This window comes from Panthera leo, chromosome D3, assembly GCF_018350215.1.
Source record: "Panthera leo isolate Ple1 chromosome D3, P.leo_Ple1_pat1.1, whole genome shotgun sequence".
In the NCBI taxonomy this organism is placed as follows: domain Eukaryota; kingdom Metazoa; phylum Chordata; class Mammalia; order Carnivora; family Felidae; genus Panthera; species Panthera leo.
This window is the reverse complement of record NC_056690.1, coordinates 23,066,096-23,082,308: the sequence shown is the minus strand read 5'-3', so window position 1 is coordinate 23,082,308 and position 16,213 is coordinate 23,066,096. Positions and strand designations below refer to the sequence as shown.

At 45.2% G+C, this 16,213-nt stretch overlaps 1 protein-coding gene across 2 annotated transcripts in view; it reads right to left on the bottom strand.

The window, feature by feature from the left end:
• ASCC2 (activating signal cointegrator 1 complex subunit 2) overlaps positions 1-6,958 on the bottom strand; it is a 40,673-nt gene extending 33,715 nt beyond the window's left edge. For both annotated transcript variants that reach the window (XM_042909963.1, XM_042909964.1), the window contains exons 1-2: positions 6,855-6,958; positions 2,172-2,269 (exon numbers count right to left, since the gene is read on the bottom strand). In XM_042909963.1, coding sequence (XP_042765897.1) covers positions 2,172-2,252 — 81 coding nt within the window. In that variant the 5' untranslated portion in view covers positions 2,253-2,269; positions 6,855-6,958. The remainder of the gene's footprint in view (positions 1-2,171; positions 2,270-6,854) is intronic.
• Between the last annotated feature and the right edge of the window lie 9,255 nt (positions 6,959-16,213).

The following is a 16,213-nucleotide window of genomic DNA, read 5'->3' as shown; positions in this document are numbered from 1 at the left end:
TTTAACGCAAAGCTTGTGAGCCTTAACTCAATGATACTGCTTACACCCGAGTCACTGGTGGTTGGTGTAGGAATCAGGCTCTCTCAAGACTCCGGGACAGTAAGTATACTTGGGTCCTCCTTCCGGGTTCATCCTTCTCCCACTGCTCTGCCCAGCTAGTGCTTATCCCCCCTTCAATACCTGGTTCAGGATCCCCTTCTTTCAGGAAGCCTTCCCTAGCTGTGCATGCCTCCCCCCCGCCCCCCACCACCACTCCCAAGACCTCCCTGCCCTACAGTCCTTCAGTCTGGATCAGTGGCTTGGGCTCTGCACCCACATAGCCACCTGGACTTCTATCACAACCCTGATCACACTATAGAGAAACTACTGGACTCCTTTGCTCTTAGTCCACACACCCCTCAAGGCCAGGAACCATGTCTATTTTCTCTGTAGCTCCAGCATCTGGCACAAAGCCTGTCTGGAGTTCTTGACTCATTTACTGAAAGTTTCCTGAGAGAAATGCGCCCGGCACTGGGAAACCAGAATGAAGGGAAGGGACCAGGTCCCTGTTCTCATGGAGCCCACAGCCTAGCAACCCAGGTATTAAGTACATGGAGAAGGACTGAGATGGAAAATCAGAGTCAACTACTTAAGAAGTCAGTCTCCACCAGCCCAACAGAACTCTGTGTGTGTGTGTGTGTGTGTGTGTGTGTGTTTAATGTTTCCTTAAATTTATTATTGAGAGAGAGAGAGAGAGAGAGAGAGAGAGAGCGTGCACGCGCGCACAAGCGGGGAAGTGCAGAGAGGAAGACTGAGAATCTCAAGCAGCTCCGCGTTGTCAGCACAGAGCCCAATATGGGGCTCAAACTCACAAACCGTGAGATCATGACCTGAGCCGAAATCAAGAGTCGGACACTTAACCAACTGAGCCACCCAAGTGCCCCAGAACTTTCTGTGTTAATGGAACTGTTCTATACCTGTGCTAACAAATACAGTAGGCATTCACCACATGGGCTATTTTAATTTAAATTAACTAAAATTAAATAAAAAATGCAGTTCTTCAAATTATCCACATTTCAAATGTGCAATCCCTATATGTGGCGAATGACTATTGCACTGTGGCTACCATACTAGGCAGAACAGTTCCAGATTTTCTGATAAACACCCTCCTCACATAAAAAGGTTATGAAAACAAACCCACAGGCTTTATAGCAGAAAGTTTAAGGGTATGAGAGTCAGTCTAGCTGGGCTCCCATCCTGGCTCCCCTAACTTCCTAGTTCTGTGACCCTGAACTTTCAGTTTCCTCATCTGTAAAATGGGGACAATCAAAATACCTACTCACAGGGCCATGGTACAGCTTAAATGAGATAATCCAAGTGAAGTGTTTAGAAAGATTTGGCCCAGAGAAAGTGCTCTACAAATGTTAAGTCATATTACTAAAGAGTAGTTAGGAAATAATAAGAAGCCATCCAGAAAGCAGGAAATAAAATATCAAGCTCTTGTTTCCCACGACTTTACTCGAACCCCCCTAGAAAATACTTCCTCAATACTTGAGCTTGTTCAAGGAAGCTCACATTCTTGGGAAAACAGTAAGTGGGTACGGGGACTCTAGTCCCCACGTCTGTCTCCTTCAGCAGCCTGGCACCTCTCCGTAGCCCATATCTCACTCTGCAGCTCACAGCCTCCTTATTTTTCAGTCTCCCAAGCCCTGCAGAGTTGGTATGTGGCAGGTGGCACTTAGCCCATTGCAATAAAAGACAGCCTGACCTCTGAAACTGGCGTTCCCCCTTAAGTGTGGATAATAGGTGAGACAGCTCTGAAAAAGGCCTACCTGAAACCTGAACACTTCCCACAGGGTCAAATCCCCAAACCAGACTTTGGGCTAGATCTTTTTTCTAGGCCAGCTCAGGTTGAGTCAGAACTGCCATCAGACTCTGATTCAAAATGAAATGCTTTGGAGGAAAGGTGTGGGGTGGCAACATGGAAAATACTACTCAAATTCAAGCTGCTGCTCAGAAAGGAAACTTCTGCACCGGGTCTGGAAGGATCTAGTAGTGTCCCAGCTACTGAATTACTATTGACTGTGGCCCTCGGGTCATTCTTGGAACAGATAAAGGAGGAATTTGCTTTTTGCTTCTGAAATTGCAAGAATGATAATATCAGGCTGAACAGCCTCAAGGTACCGGCTCACCAGCGCTGGTGAAGTCCTCAGTTTTCCTGTCTTCAGGTCCGTGTGGGTGATCTGGAGTTGGTCCAAGGGCAGAGATGGCATTGTGCTGTGTGACCCTCCTGTAAGGAATATGGATGGGAAGAAGAGAGCAGACACATAGGCTCCTGGTGGAAGGAGCCTGCTCTGGAACTGATCTCAGAGCCAGGAGAGAGGCTTCACCCTCTGGCCTCAGGAGGCTCCTGAGTTAGTCCCTGAAGACCCAGTTCTTGTACCTACTAATTCAGACAGAGGTGACTTTTCTGCCTAATGCTGGAGTTCTCAACTGAGGAGGAAAACACTCCCCAAGTGACTTCTGATATATTCCCACTGACTTTGTGTTGTATCGGCTAAAAGTACATTATTTTGGGGGACACCCGGGTGGCTCAGTTGGATAAGCGTCCGACTTCGGCTCAGGTCATAGATCTCACAGTTCGTGGGTTCAAGCCCCACATAGGGCTCTGCTGACAGCTCAGAGCCTGGAACCTGCTTCAGATTCTGTGTCTCCCTCTCTCTCTGCCCCTCCCCTGCTCATGCTCTGTCTCTTCTCAAAAATGAATAAACGTGAAAAAAAAAAAAAAGTACACAGATTATTTTCATTATGGCTCCAACTCTGTGGTCCCTCTGAGCTCTGTGAAGACAGTGCCTGGGCTCTCCTTCTCTTGCTATCTTTTCTGTGACAGGCCTGATACAGAGTTGGTCTCATCAAATGTTTGACTCGTCAAATGAGTGACTGAATATGAGGACACTTTTCTTAAGAATTCTAACCAGATTGGCAGTCTTTTGAGGGAATGGAGTCATGAGCCTTTCCTCACTCACTTATAGACAGTTTTAATATTTTACAACCTCCTTAGGCTTCAAGGAAAAAGGACATGGATGAACAGAAGGACCAGAGAGGACAACGGAATTCACAGAAACCTGCCAGTGTGAGCTCTTTTCTGCAGAGGCCCAAACCCACCTCAGAGTCAGTGAGTGGCAGACATCATGTCTCTTGTCTTCCCATCCAATGTTCTGTCCATAATTCTACTTGGCCTGACCCACAGAAGGGACATGCATATTGGCTGAATCATGGAACGGAAGTGAATCGGGCCCCTAATTCACTAATGGAAGACATGCCATAAAAGGCCAGCACAGTCTCAATGACAACATAAAGCCATATTGAGCCTGGGATGAGGAAACCATCTGTCACCTCCTGAGAACCTCACAGATGAGGTGAGGGGCTCAGTCAGCTATGAGTTACAGGGAGGCCCGTATCTCAGATATCAGGCCAGGCTCTGGGGTTATTAAGACAGACTGATAATGCAGGGTCTCTGCCCCACAGGAGCTTACAGTCCAATAATTACAATGATAACGGCAGCAGCAGCAGCAGCAGCAGCAACATGCTTATCATATGCTGGTGCTTTTCCTAGGCCTTTTCTCAGCATTAACATGCTTGGCATATATTAATGCTCATGACAACTCTAAGGTTGAGTCTATTTTTATCCCCATTTCATCAATGTGGAAACAGAGGCTCAGAGAAGATGAGAAACTTTCCCTAGGACTCAGTAGTTGGTGAAGCTGGCTGGCTCTTAACCATTAGCTGTACTGAGTCTAGTGATAGTGTAGCTGAACTTGGGTGTTGCTGTCAGGAAAGCATTTCTAGGGAGCCTAAAGGATCAGGAAAGCCTGAATTGAGTCTTGATAGTGGCGATTAGCCAGGAAGAAGGGTGCTCCAGGCAGAGGATACAGCAAGAGCAAAGGTAAGAAGGTAGGAAGCAGCTTGGTACATAAAGGATCTTAGTTCATGGGCTGTTTTAAAGACTGTGAAGATACCCATTATAAAAGGATGTAAAAGAGAGAGGACCACTCTGTCTAGTCCTCAAGGCTTATTCCAGGTCTAGAATCTCAGTGGGTCAGATATGTCGTCCCTGCACACATGAGGTGGCCTCAAAATAATCACAAGGTGAAGTAATGAAAGGGGCTTGGGTAAGTTTTCACCTTTCAGCTTTGTAAAACGATAATGTACACATGTTGTATGTACATTATTTTTTTTTAATTTTTAATGTTTACTTATTTTTGAGAGAGAGAGAGAGACAGAGTATGAGTGGGAGAGGGGCAGAGAGAGAGAGGGAGACACAGAATCAGAAGCAGGATCTAGGCTCTGAGCTGTCTGCATACAGCCTGATGTGGGGCTCGAACTCACGAACCATGAGATCAGGACCTGAGCCGAAGTCGGATGTTTAACAGACTGAGCCACCCAGGTGCCTGCACATACATCATTTTTAATCAAGTTACTATCTTACTAGCCTCTCACAACCCAGTTAAGCACAACAAGGATTATTATGCTCAGATGTCCAAAGAGGGACTTCGATTTGCTCAAGGCAGATACATTAGTGGCCAAGTTGAAACTGAAGCCCAGACCTTCTGCTTTAGCACCTGGGTCTCCTGTGCTGTACATACTAAAAATATTTATTTCCTAACCCCCTAGTGATGCTGGGAGGGCAGCTGGGAACACCAGGGGTCTGCTCACCAGTGCAGAATCTAAATGACTCACAGGCCCTGTTCTTTCCATATTCACATTCCAAAGACGGTTGTGGGAGTGTCCAATGTAGGGACCTAGGTTGGGGAAAGAGCCATAGTAGGTGGTGGCTCTTTGTCCTTTAAATTCTAAGCCACAGAGACCAGGCCTAGATGGATAGAGACAGCTACCTGATTTCAGAAGAAATCCACTCATACAAGCCAGTGCCTATAAAGGTGGTTCAGACCCAGGCTGCTGTGGTGGTTAAAAGAGAGCTTTATAGTTTTGCAGCCTGGGTTCATATCCTGGCTCCACCTTTTCCTACCCATGTTTGAGACCTTGAGACAGTTCCTTAAACTCTCTAAGCCTTGATTTCCTCACCTGTAAAATTGAGATGTGAGAAGAATCGATGGTAAGTGTTCAACACAGTACTTGGCACATAATAAGCACTCAATAAGGTTTGCTTGTGATTACAAGTCCCAACCATAGGCAGGACACTTGGGACTTCCTCATTTACTCACCAAACACTGACTGAATACATTCTGGGTCCTAGGCATATAAATGATTATTCAGTGTGATCAGAGCTGTAATAGGAAATATCCAAAACAAGCACAGCAGAGAAAGGGAAGATGACCCATAACTGGTTGTTGAAAGATAGGAAGGAAAGATGGGAAGGAAGAACATTCCAAGCAAAGAGCAAGTGTGAACAAAGACTCAGAACCAGTGGCTTTGAAGGAAGAGGGAAACATTTGGCATGGCTGAAAACACAAGGTCAGGAAGGGGATGACAGAAGTAGAGATGAGGTTGGATAGGAAAGGTGAAGACATTTTACAAAGAGCCTCCAGGGCTCCTGGGTGGCTCAGTTGGTTAAGCCTTCAACTCTTGATTTCAGCTCAGGTCACGATCTCACATTCATGAGATGAAGCCCCAAGTCAAGCTCTGTGCTGACAGCACAGAGCCTGCTTGGGATTGTCTTTCCTTCTTTCTCTACCCCTCCCCTGATTGTGCTCGTTCTCTCTCTCTCTCTCTCCCTTTCTCTCTCTCTCTCTCAAAAAAGAGAGCCTCCAATGCTATGCTAAAGATTTTGGTCTTTCATCTGAAGGCAGTGAGGAGTCATTTAAGTAGAGAAGAGATATAATCAGAAAGAAAAGACAATAACCTGGTGGCAGAGAGACTGCCTATGAACCCTTGGAGAGCAAAGACCATATCAATGATTAATGATTAGTCATTTGTGATCACCTACTATGTGCCAAGCATTGAAGCCTGGCAAATACCAAGGTGGACAAATAATAGACTTGGTCCTGCCCTTCATAGACCTTACAGTCTTTATGGGAAAGACAGATATGAATTGAATAGCCATACAAACTAGTTATACCATGATGTATGCTATGTAGGTCAGGCCCCTGGGGCTGTGACAGCATTTAACAGAGAGAACAGTTGAGGGAGGGAGCATGTCAAGGAAGATTTGAGTTTCATCTAAAGTATGGGTAGAAATTAACTAGGCAAAGACTAGACTCTAAGTTCCCAAAAGGCTCTAAGTTCCATCTGTGCCCGCCAGTGCATCCTTCATGCCAAGCAGGGCAGCAGAAGCCAAAACTTAGAAAAAGGCTTTCTATAGAAGGTGAGCTTGGTGCAAGCACCAACTACAATAAGGCCTGGGAGCATTGCCAGGGCTACTGCTGCCTCAGTTTCTCTGTCTGTCATCACCCTTCTGGTCTCAATTCAATATTACTTTCCTCAGAGATGTTCGCAGACAACCTGACCTAAAGTATTCACTCCGCAGTTACTGGCATATCTTTCATTATCTTGTGCCTTTATTTGTCGCTGTCTCCTGCCACGTGTTTGTCTTGCTGTTTGTATCCCCAGCGCCTAGATCTGTGCAGGAGGCGCTAGACATGTATTTGTTAACGAATGAATGAACTCTAAGGAAACTGAAACCCAGAGTGAGAGTAGAAGGCCTGTGACTCGTCCAAGGTCACTCTGGGGCTGAGCCTCGAACCCGAGACTCACGGCTCTGGCGGCCTGGCCTCAGGGGCGACTCACGGCCCCTGGGGCAGCGTCAGTCTCGGCCCCGCCAGGCAGGCGGAGAGGCCCGCAGCCGCCGGGGGCATGGCCGCGACTCCTCCCAGACCGGATGCCCCCTATTCGGCAGGGCCCAGCCACGCACTCACCTCGGCGGCTCCACTACCGGAGCTGTGCCGCCCCCGCCGCCGCCGCCGCCGCCGTCCACGGTGACAGCTCCCACTGCGCCGACACTTCCGGGGTCAAACGGCGATTCCGCAGGCGCAGACAGGAAGCCTCGGCCCCGCCCCCGCCCCCGGTGCTAACTGCCTTAGAGAAGCCGGACCCGTGGTCACGCCCCCAGCCTTAAGACTCCGCCCCCACAAGGAACAGGCCCGACTGTAACGACGCGCCCTGCCCCCTCTTCTCTCCCTAGAGGTTCAACCTGTTGGAAAGTATTGTACCTGGCTTTACAGAATCTCAGGTTTCCACCTCCCTCCTAACCTTCTCAGTCATTGTTTTACAAATTTAGTCCAAAAGAGTAGTTTTAACAAGTCAAAAGCATAAACATGGTGTTGAGCAGAAAAAAGCAAAGTGGTACAGACTCAAATTTTGTTGATAGGAACTTCTAGGACAGGCAAAACTAGTGAGTGGTGATAGGTTTAGGATGGTGGTTATCTCTGGGGCTCATGACTGGAAGGGGCCACAAGTGAGACTGGGGACATTCAGTAGGTGTGTTCAATTTGGAAAAGTCATCAAATTGTACACCTATGAGTTGTGCACTTTCCTGTGTGTGTGCAATGCAAAAAGGTTTTTTGTTTTTGTTTTTGTTTCAAATCAGGAAGACTGCATAGAGCTATCTTAAAAGCAAAAGGCAAAATTTCCACAGAATGTCTTAGGTGGTATAGGGTTGGTGCTCTCAAACCTGGCTATGCATCAGAGTCATCATAGAAAGCTGGTTAAAAATGCATAACCCAAGGGGCACCTGGGTGGCTCAGTCTGTTAAGTGACCAGCTTCGGATGAAGTCATGATGTCACGGTTCCTGAGTTGGAGCCCCACATTGGGCTCTCTGTTGTCAGCACAGAGCCCACTTCAGATCTTCTGTACCCCTCTCTCTTTCTGCCCCTCCCCCGCTGGTTCTATCTCTCTCTTTCTCAAAAATAAATAAATAAACTTAAAAAAATTACACAACCTGGCCTTAATCTCAGTGCCTGGCACACAGTAAGGATTCAAAAACCACCATTATCATGAGAGTGTTATGGAATCCCCTAATGGAACACACAACCCAGCCCTGTGAGTCATGAAATATTATCCAGCACCCTCCTAGTGCCAGGCCCTGCTGTCTGCACTAGGGTTATAGGGAACAACAAGCCCAGTACCTGTCCCGAAGAAGCTTACAAGGTAGGGGGTGGCAAGAAAACCAAAAGCTATAAGGATTTGTGATGAATTCAGGGTGCTAAGGAAGTAGGGGAGATGGGCTCTGAACCAGAAATGGGATGGGAGGGATTGGATACTATATTAGTTATGTATTGCTGCCTAACAAATTACTACCGACTTTGCAGCTTATAACAACACACATTTATGATCTCATATTTACTATGGGCCAGGAATCTGACACAGCTTAGCTGACTCCTCTGCATCAGGGTCTTCCACAAGGCTGCAAGGAAAGGGTCAGCCAGGGCTGGAGTCTCATCTGAAGGGTCAACTGAAGAAGGATCTCCTTCCAAGTTCATGTAGCTGTTGCCCAAATTCAGTTCCTTGGTCGTTGTACTGAAAGTCTCAGTTCCTAGCTGGATTTTGGCCAGAGGCTACCCCCAGTTCCTTAACACATGGGCTTCTCCAATGCAGCAGCCTGCTTCATCAAAGCATGTAAGCTAACAAGGCAATAGAGAGAATCTGCTAACAAGACAGAAGTCACAATCTCATGTATCTTAATCAGGAAAGTGGCACCGTAGCACCTTTGCCGTGTTCTATTTTTTAGAAGCAAGTCAAGGTCCTGCCCACACTGTGAGGAGGGAATTACATAAGGGCATAAATAACAGGAGGTGGGAACCATTAGGGGTCACCTAAGAGTCTGCCTGTCACAGATGCTTAAAGGACACACATCAACTCCAGGTCTTCAGGAAGAGGAAGCGGAGGTGCAGCGAGGTAAAGCTTGGTTTATCCCATGTAGCAATGACTACGTTTATCAGGCCTTTAGTCCATCACAGGCACTGGACTAAGTATTATCTCTTGACTCTTTATATGAATTATGAGGGGTGTCTGACTGGCTTAGTTGGTAGAGCATGCAACTCTTGATCTTGGAGTTGTAAGTTTGAGCTCCATGTCGGGTGTAGAGATTACTTAAAAATAAAACCTTCACACACACACAAAAAGAATTGTAAGCTGTAGTAATTATTATTATCCCATTTTACAGAGAGGTTTAGAGACCAAACCAGGGTCACAGAGCTTATAAGTTGATGGGGTGGGGATTTGAACCCAGCTTTGTCTAGCTCCAGAGCTTGCCCTCATAACCTCCCTACCAAGGGCTGGCCTAAGTTCCGTGAAACAAGTTTGAGGGTCTCAAGTCCAGGAAAAATTCTGTGGCCAAATAGTGCAAGCTGTGTCAAAACAATGGGTGCTTCCTTTAATTGCTGTCATTTTTCGGGCAAAGCTGATCATCTACTGATATGGATATGTCACCAGCCTGACTCCAGGAACTCAGGAAATTTCTAGTAGAAGCTTTTACTTCACTGTCAGTCTTAGCTTTTAAGAACTAAACTCCTAGAAGCTTCTGCCTAGCTTTCAACCTTACTTTTTAAAAATAAACTAACGAACTGTTGTAACAGAAAATGAAGCATTTGTGGAAGATCCCTGTACAGATGAATCAGAAAGTGCCAGAAGTAACCAACAGTTACCTCAACCTCATTGTAATGTTCAAATCTCCTTCTGAACATTCATCCCAAGCCCCATCAAAGGAGCCTGCCTTCCTTTTTCAAAGAGTCAGGGCTTTGGAAATTATTCCCCATAATCTCCTTATTTGTACAAATGAAGATTACTCATGTGGCAACTCCATCTGACGTAGTCTCTTTCTATAAATCACCAAGGGCAGACCCACTTTGGTCTGGTAACAGAGGGGCAGAAAAGGTGCCAGAAACTCCCTGGATTTTTTCTCTCTGGCACCACACACGTTGGGCACACAGGATATATAATCTGTATCTTGGTGATTGGTCGGATGGAAATCATTTGTAGCAGCCTTTGGCACAGAGAAAGCTTAAAATAAGACTTCTGGCAAAAATGTATGGATGCGTTTCATCTTTCCTTATGGGTGTTAATATCACTAAGATTTTGGAGCTAAATAACAGAACTGTAAAAAGACAAATCATCCAAGAAGACACCTAACTTCTCCAAATGTGTCACAGTCTTCTCATCTGTTAAAAGGGGTCGTTTGGGCACCTAGCTGGTTTAGTTGGTGGAACACGTGGCTCTTGATCTCGGGGCTGTAGGTTCAAGTACCATGTTAGGTGTGGAGATTACTTAAAAATAAAATCTTAAAAAAGGGGGGGGTCATTAATGCTCACTTCTTGATCATCAGGAGGTTTAATGAAATAGTATAGACAATGCCAGGCACATGATAGGAAGGAGAGGAAGGAAGGAAGGAAGGAAGGAAGGAAGGAAGGAAGGAAGGAAGGAAAGAAGGAAGGAAAGAAGAAAGGAAGGAAGGAAGGAAGATTCCTTATCAGTTAGAGTGTTAACCCTTATATTTCCTTTACCTTTGTTTTCTCTTCTTTGCCTAAAGAGATTAATAAGGAATCTGAGTTTCCAAAGGAGACATCTTTGTCTAAGCTAACATATGTCCAATTGAAATTAAATTAATAACCCATTTTAGGGGTGTCTGGGGGGCCCAGTCGTTAAGCATCTGACTTCAGCCCAGGTTTGTGAGTTCGAGTCTCACATCAAATGAGCTCGATCCCTACTTTGGGTGAGCGTGAACCCCACTTCAGATGAGCTCATGCTCCTCTTGGGGGGAGCATGAACCCTACTTCAGGTGAACGTAAGCCCCACTTCTGGTGAACACAAGCCCCACTTCGAGTGAGCCCCACTTCTCTCTCTCTCTCTCTCTCTCTCTCTCAAGAAAAAAAAAAGCCATTTTAAAAGAAGCCTTAAGCCATACATTAGTCACACAATGTGGAGGAATTTGGGGGCTTCAACTGTCCAGATTAAAAGAAAAACAACAAATAACTTACTTTAATAGTAAATATTTGGGTTGACAATGAAAGTGTCTGTGGTGCCCCTAACCAATCAAGTCTAGGGATAACTTGAGAGAAAAACTGTCAGTAGTTGGAGCTGGAAAATCAGCACAGGAATTTCTGGGCCTTTATCCACCCCCACCTCCCCACCCCCCACTCAGATGCTCTGAGTCACCTAAAATGAATCAGTATCACCTTAGTGCTTCAGTCTTCCAGCAAGTAAGTGTCCGTGGAGAACCCATTGTTGGGGTTAGCTGCTGTATGGCCCACCCCCTGTTCATTTCCCCTGTTCACCTTCCCCCTGACAGTAACTTGATTCCTCCTCAGGGAGTTATTTCTTCCACTTCAGTCCACATGGAGTTCAACTGATCCCTTACCTACAGCTGAGCGGTAAGTAAGCAATTGTATCAGTTATGTATTGCTGTGCAGCAAATCGCCCCAAAACTCAGTGGCTTAAGACAATAATAATCATGGGGTGCCTGACTGGCTCAGTTGGAAGAGCAAGTGACTCTTGATCTCAGGGTCATGAGTTTGAGCCCCATGTTGGGTATAGAAATTACTTTAAAATAACTAAGTAAACTTAAAAAAAAAAACAATAGTAATAATTTATTATGTTATATGGCTTCTGTAGGTTAAGAATTCCAAACTGGCTTGGCTGGGTGATTCTGGCTCAGGGTCCCTTATGAAGATGCAATCAGATGTCAACTGGGACTGTACTCATCTGAAGACTTGATCAGAGCTGAAGAATCCACTTCCAAAGTGGTTCATTCATGTGTCTGGCAAGTTGGTACTGGCAATTGGAAAGTTATTCTCCACAGGGTCGTTTGAGTATCCCCACAACATGGCCCCTGGCTTCCTTCAGAGGGAGCAATCCAAGAGGTTAAACTACAAGCAGCAATGGCTCTATGACCTAGCCTGGGAAGTCACTCAGCATGACTTCAGCTATATTTCTATTGGTCACATAGGCCAGCCTTGGTTTAGTGTAGGAGGGGACCGTATAAGGGCATGAGTATCTACAGGCAAGATCACTGGGGGACATTTTAGAAGCTGGCCACTACATCCATCTAAGATGGGCTTGACCAGGGCGCCTGGGTGGCTCAGTCGGTTGAGCGTCCAGCTTCGGTTCAGGTCATAATCTCACAGTTTGTGGGTTCGAGCCCCGCATCTGGCTCTGTGCTGATGGCTCAGAGCCTGGAGCCTGCTTCGAATTCTGTGTCTCACTCTCTCTCTGCCCCTCCCCCGCTCATGCTCTGTCTCTCTCTCTCTCTCTCTCCTTCAAAAATAAATAAAAACATGGGGCACCTGGGTGGCTCAGTCGGTTGAGCATCCAACTTCGGCTCAGGTCATGATCTCACGGTCCGTGAGTTCGAGCCCCACATTGGGATCTGTGCTGACAGCTCAGAGCCTGGAGCCTGCTTCTGCTTCTGTGTCTCCCTCTTTCTCTGCCCCTAACCCACTTACATTCTGTCTCTGTCTCTCTCAAAAATAAATAAACATTAAAAAAAATTTTTTTTAATAAATAAAAACGTTAAAAAAAAATTTAAGATGAGCTTGCCCAATTAGCATTTTCTAAACCCACAGACACAGTGATTGGTTCAAGAATAAAAACATAATCGTCACCTATCCAACAATACCTAATTCTGGGATCTTTATTGAAGTCAAAACAATAGAAAACTCTCTTTCAGATGAGATTAATAGCAATAAGAAAGAACTAAGCTGAGAGCTGTCAGAGACCACTACCTGAACTTAAGGATGAAGCCACTGCAAAGGAAGCAGAGCTGGGAAAAAGAAATGGCAAGCAGCGGGGAATGAAAGAGCAGGATGAAAGCATTTGATCCTTGGATCCAGGTGCACCTGAATCCAGATTCCTCAGACTTTTCTTCCTCCTGTTTTCCCTAAGCCATTTTGCGTCAGGCTTCCATTCTACACAACTTCTAAATGCCAAGTCTTTCTCATGTCCAGCTCATTAGCTTTTTCTAAAGATTATGACTGGCACCCACTGGGACAAGAGGGTTGAGGTTGCCTGTTAACTGTTCAGGCTTAGGAGTTGCTGGCATTACAAATAACTACATACTGGAATAAAAACAGACACTCAGATCAATGGAACAGAATAGAGAACCCAGAAATGGACCCGCAAATGTATGGCCAACTAATCTTTGACAAAGCAAGAAAGAATATCCAATGGAACAAAGACAGTCTCTTCAGCAAATCATGCTGGTAAAAACTGGACAGCAACATGCAGAAAAACGAACCTGGACCACTTGCTTACACCATACACAAAAATAAACTCAAAATGGATGAAAGACCTAAATATAAGACAGGAAGGCATCAAAATCCTTGAGGAGAAAGCAGGCAAAAACCTCTTTGACCTTGACCACAGCAACTTCTTACTCAACATGTCCCTGGGGCAAGGGAAACCAAAGCAAAAATGAACATCAAAATAAAAAGCTTCTGCACAGTGAAGGAAACAATCAGCAAAACTAAAAGGCAACCTACGGAATGGGAGAAGATATCTGCAAAAGACATATCAGATAAAGGGTTAGTATTCAAAATCTATAAAGAACTTATCAAACTCAATGCCCAAAAAACAAATAAGCCAGTGAAGAAATGAGCAAAAGACATGAATAGACACTTCTCCAAAGAAGACATCCAGATGGCCAACCGACACATGAAAAAATGCTCAACATCACTCATCATCAGGGAAATACAAATCAAAACCACAATGAGATACCACCTCACACCTGTCAGAATGGCTAACATTAATAACTCAAGCAACAACAGATGTTGACGAGGATGTGGAGAAAGAGAATCTCTTTTGCACTGCTGTGGGAATGCAAACTGGTGCAACCACTCTGGAAAATAGTGTGGAGGTTCCCCCAAAATCAAAAATAGAACTACCCTACGACCCAGCAGTTGCACTACTAGGTATTTATCCAAGGGATACAGGTGTGCTGTCTCAAAGGGACACATGCACCCCAATGTTTATAGCAACACTATTAACAATAGCCAAAGTATGGAAAGAGCCCAAAAGTCCATTGATGGATGAATGGATAAAGAAGATGTTCTTTGTTCAATCAAAAAGAACGAAATCTTGTCATTTGCAACTATGTGGATGGAGCTAGAGGGTATTATGTTAAGTGAAATTAGTCAGTCAGAGAAAGACAAATGCTATATGACTTCACTCATATGAAGACTTTAAGATACAAAACAGATGAACGTAAGGGAAGAGAAGCAAAAATAATATAAAAACCAGGAGGGAGACAAAACATAAGAGACCCTTAAATATAGAGAACACAGGGTTGCTGGAGGGGTTGTGGGAGGGCGGATGGACTAAATGGGTAAGGGGCTTAAGGAATCTACTCCTGAAATCATTGTTGCACCATGTGCTAACTAACTTGGATGTATATTACAAAACAAAACAAAAACACCAAGTCACTACATAGTGATGAGAAGTCAACACATGGATTGAACAGGTACACCTTGGGTATGCAGCAATTGGTATTCTTTAATCAGACCAAGTGTGTTCAGGAGAGGTACATAGTAAAGAAGTGGGAAATGGGGCACCTGGGTGGCTCAGTCGGTTAAGCATCCAATTCTTTGTTTCAGTTCAGGTCATGATCTCTCCGTTCATGCATTCAAGCCTTGTATCGGGGCTCTGCACTGACAGTATGGAGCTTGCTTAGGATTCTCTCTTTATCTCTCTCCCTCTCTCTGCCCCTCCCCTGGCTCACATGTGTTCTCTCTCTCTCTCTCTCTCTCTCTCTCAGAAGAAACTTTTTTAAAAAGTGGGAAGGACTGAGGCGCCTGGTTGGCTCAGTCGGTTGAGCATCCGACTTCGGCTCAGGTCATGATCTCAGTTTGTGATTTCGAGCCCCACATCGGGCTCTGTGCCGACAGCTCAGAGCCTGGAGCCTGCTTCGGATTCTGTGTCCCCCTCTCTCTCCGCCCCACCCCTGCTTGTGCTCTGTCTCTCTCTGTCTTTCAAAAATGAATAAACATAAAAAAATGTTTTTTAAATAAAAAAAAAGTGGGAAGAACTGAGCGTGGCTCTGTTGATTAAGCATCAAACTCTTGGTTTCGGCTCAGGTCATGATCTCATGGTTCGTGAGTTTAAGCCCCGTGTTGGGCTCTGCGCTGACAGTGCAGATCCTGCTTGGGATTCTCTCTCCCTCACTTTCTGCCTCTCTCTTTCTTAAAAATGAATAAACATTTTTTTTAAAGTGGAAAATGGATTGGGGGTAGAGCCTGAAGACCTGGTTTGTCCCAGCTCCCCTGCCTGCTCACTGGGAAACTGGACAAGCTGCTTAGTTTTTCTGACCCTTCATTTCCTGCATAATGGGAATAGTACTACTTGTTCAACCTACTATGTCCGCTCAGCAAACATTCATTGAGGACCTATTATGTGTCAGGTATTGTCGACAAAGCAACAAAAGACTTAGTTCTAGTTTTCAAGGGTTTCACAGTCTTGTCAGAAGTATGAATATAACATGAAGTGCAACATGAGATAGATGTACATAGTGTGAGATGTACACATGGTTATTTTGAGGTCACAAGGGAGAAAGCATTTAGATGGTGGGATCTGCATGGACATTCTGAATGAAGAGGATGCTATTTAATCTGAATTTTCAGGGAACATGGGAACTTATGGGGTTGGAAGAGAATAACAGGCAAAAAGCACAGCGTGGCAAAAGACCTAGGGGTGTAAAAAAGAATGGGCTGTTCAAGGGGCACCTGGGTGGCTCAGTTGGTTAAGCATCTGACTTTCACTCAGGTCATGATCTCGTGGTTCGTGGGTTTGAGCCCCACAACGGGCTCTGTGCTGACAGCTCGGAGCCTGGAGCCTGCTTCAGATTCTGTGTCTCCCTCTATCTCTGCCCACCCCCCTCAAAAATAGACACTAATTTTTTTTTTTTTTTTTTTTTTTAAGAATGGGCTGTTCAAGAAATTGCAAGTAGATGTGTATAGCTTGAATCTTGGGGCTTGGAGGTACCCCGAGGAAAGACCAGATTATAAAGCGCCTTTTGGACCACGTTTAGGAGTTTGAACTTTCTCCTGTCAATGGTGGGGAAGGCCCTGGGGAAGGTCTAAATAGAATCAAGGAATTTCACAAATGTATTTTAGAAAGGCAACTCTGGTAGCCTTGAAAGTGTGGAGAATGAATAATGGCAAGAACGGAAGTAGGCCTGTATTTTTTTTTAATTAAAAAAATTTTTAAAGTTTATTTATTTTGGGAGAGAGATAGAGAGAGAGAGCAGGGGAATGGCAGAGAGGGAGAGAGAGAGAGAGAGAGAGAGAGAGA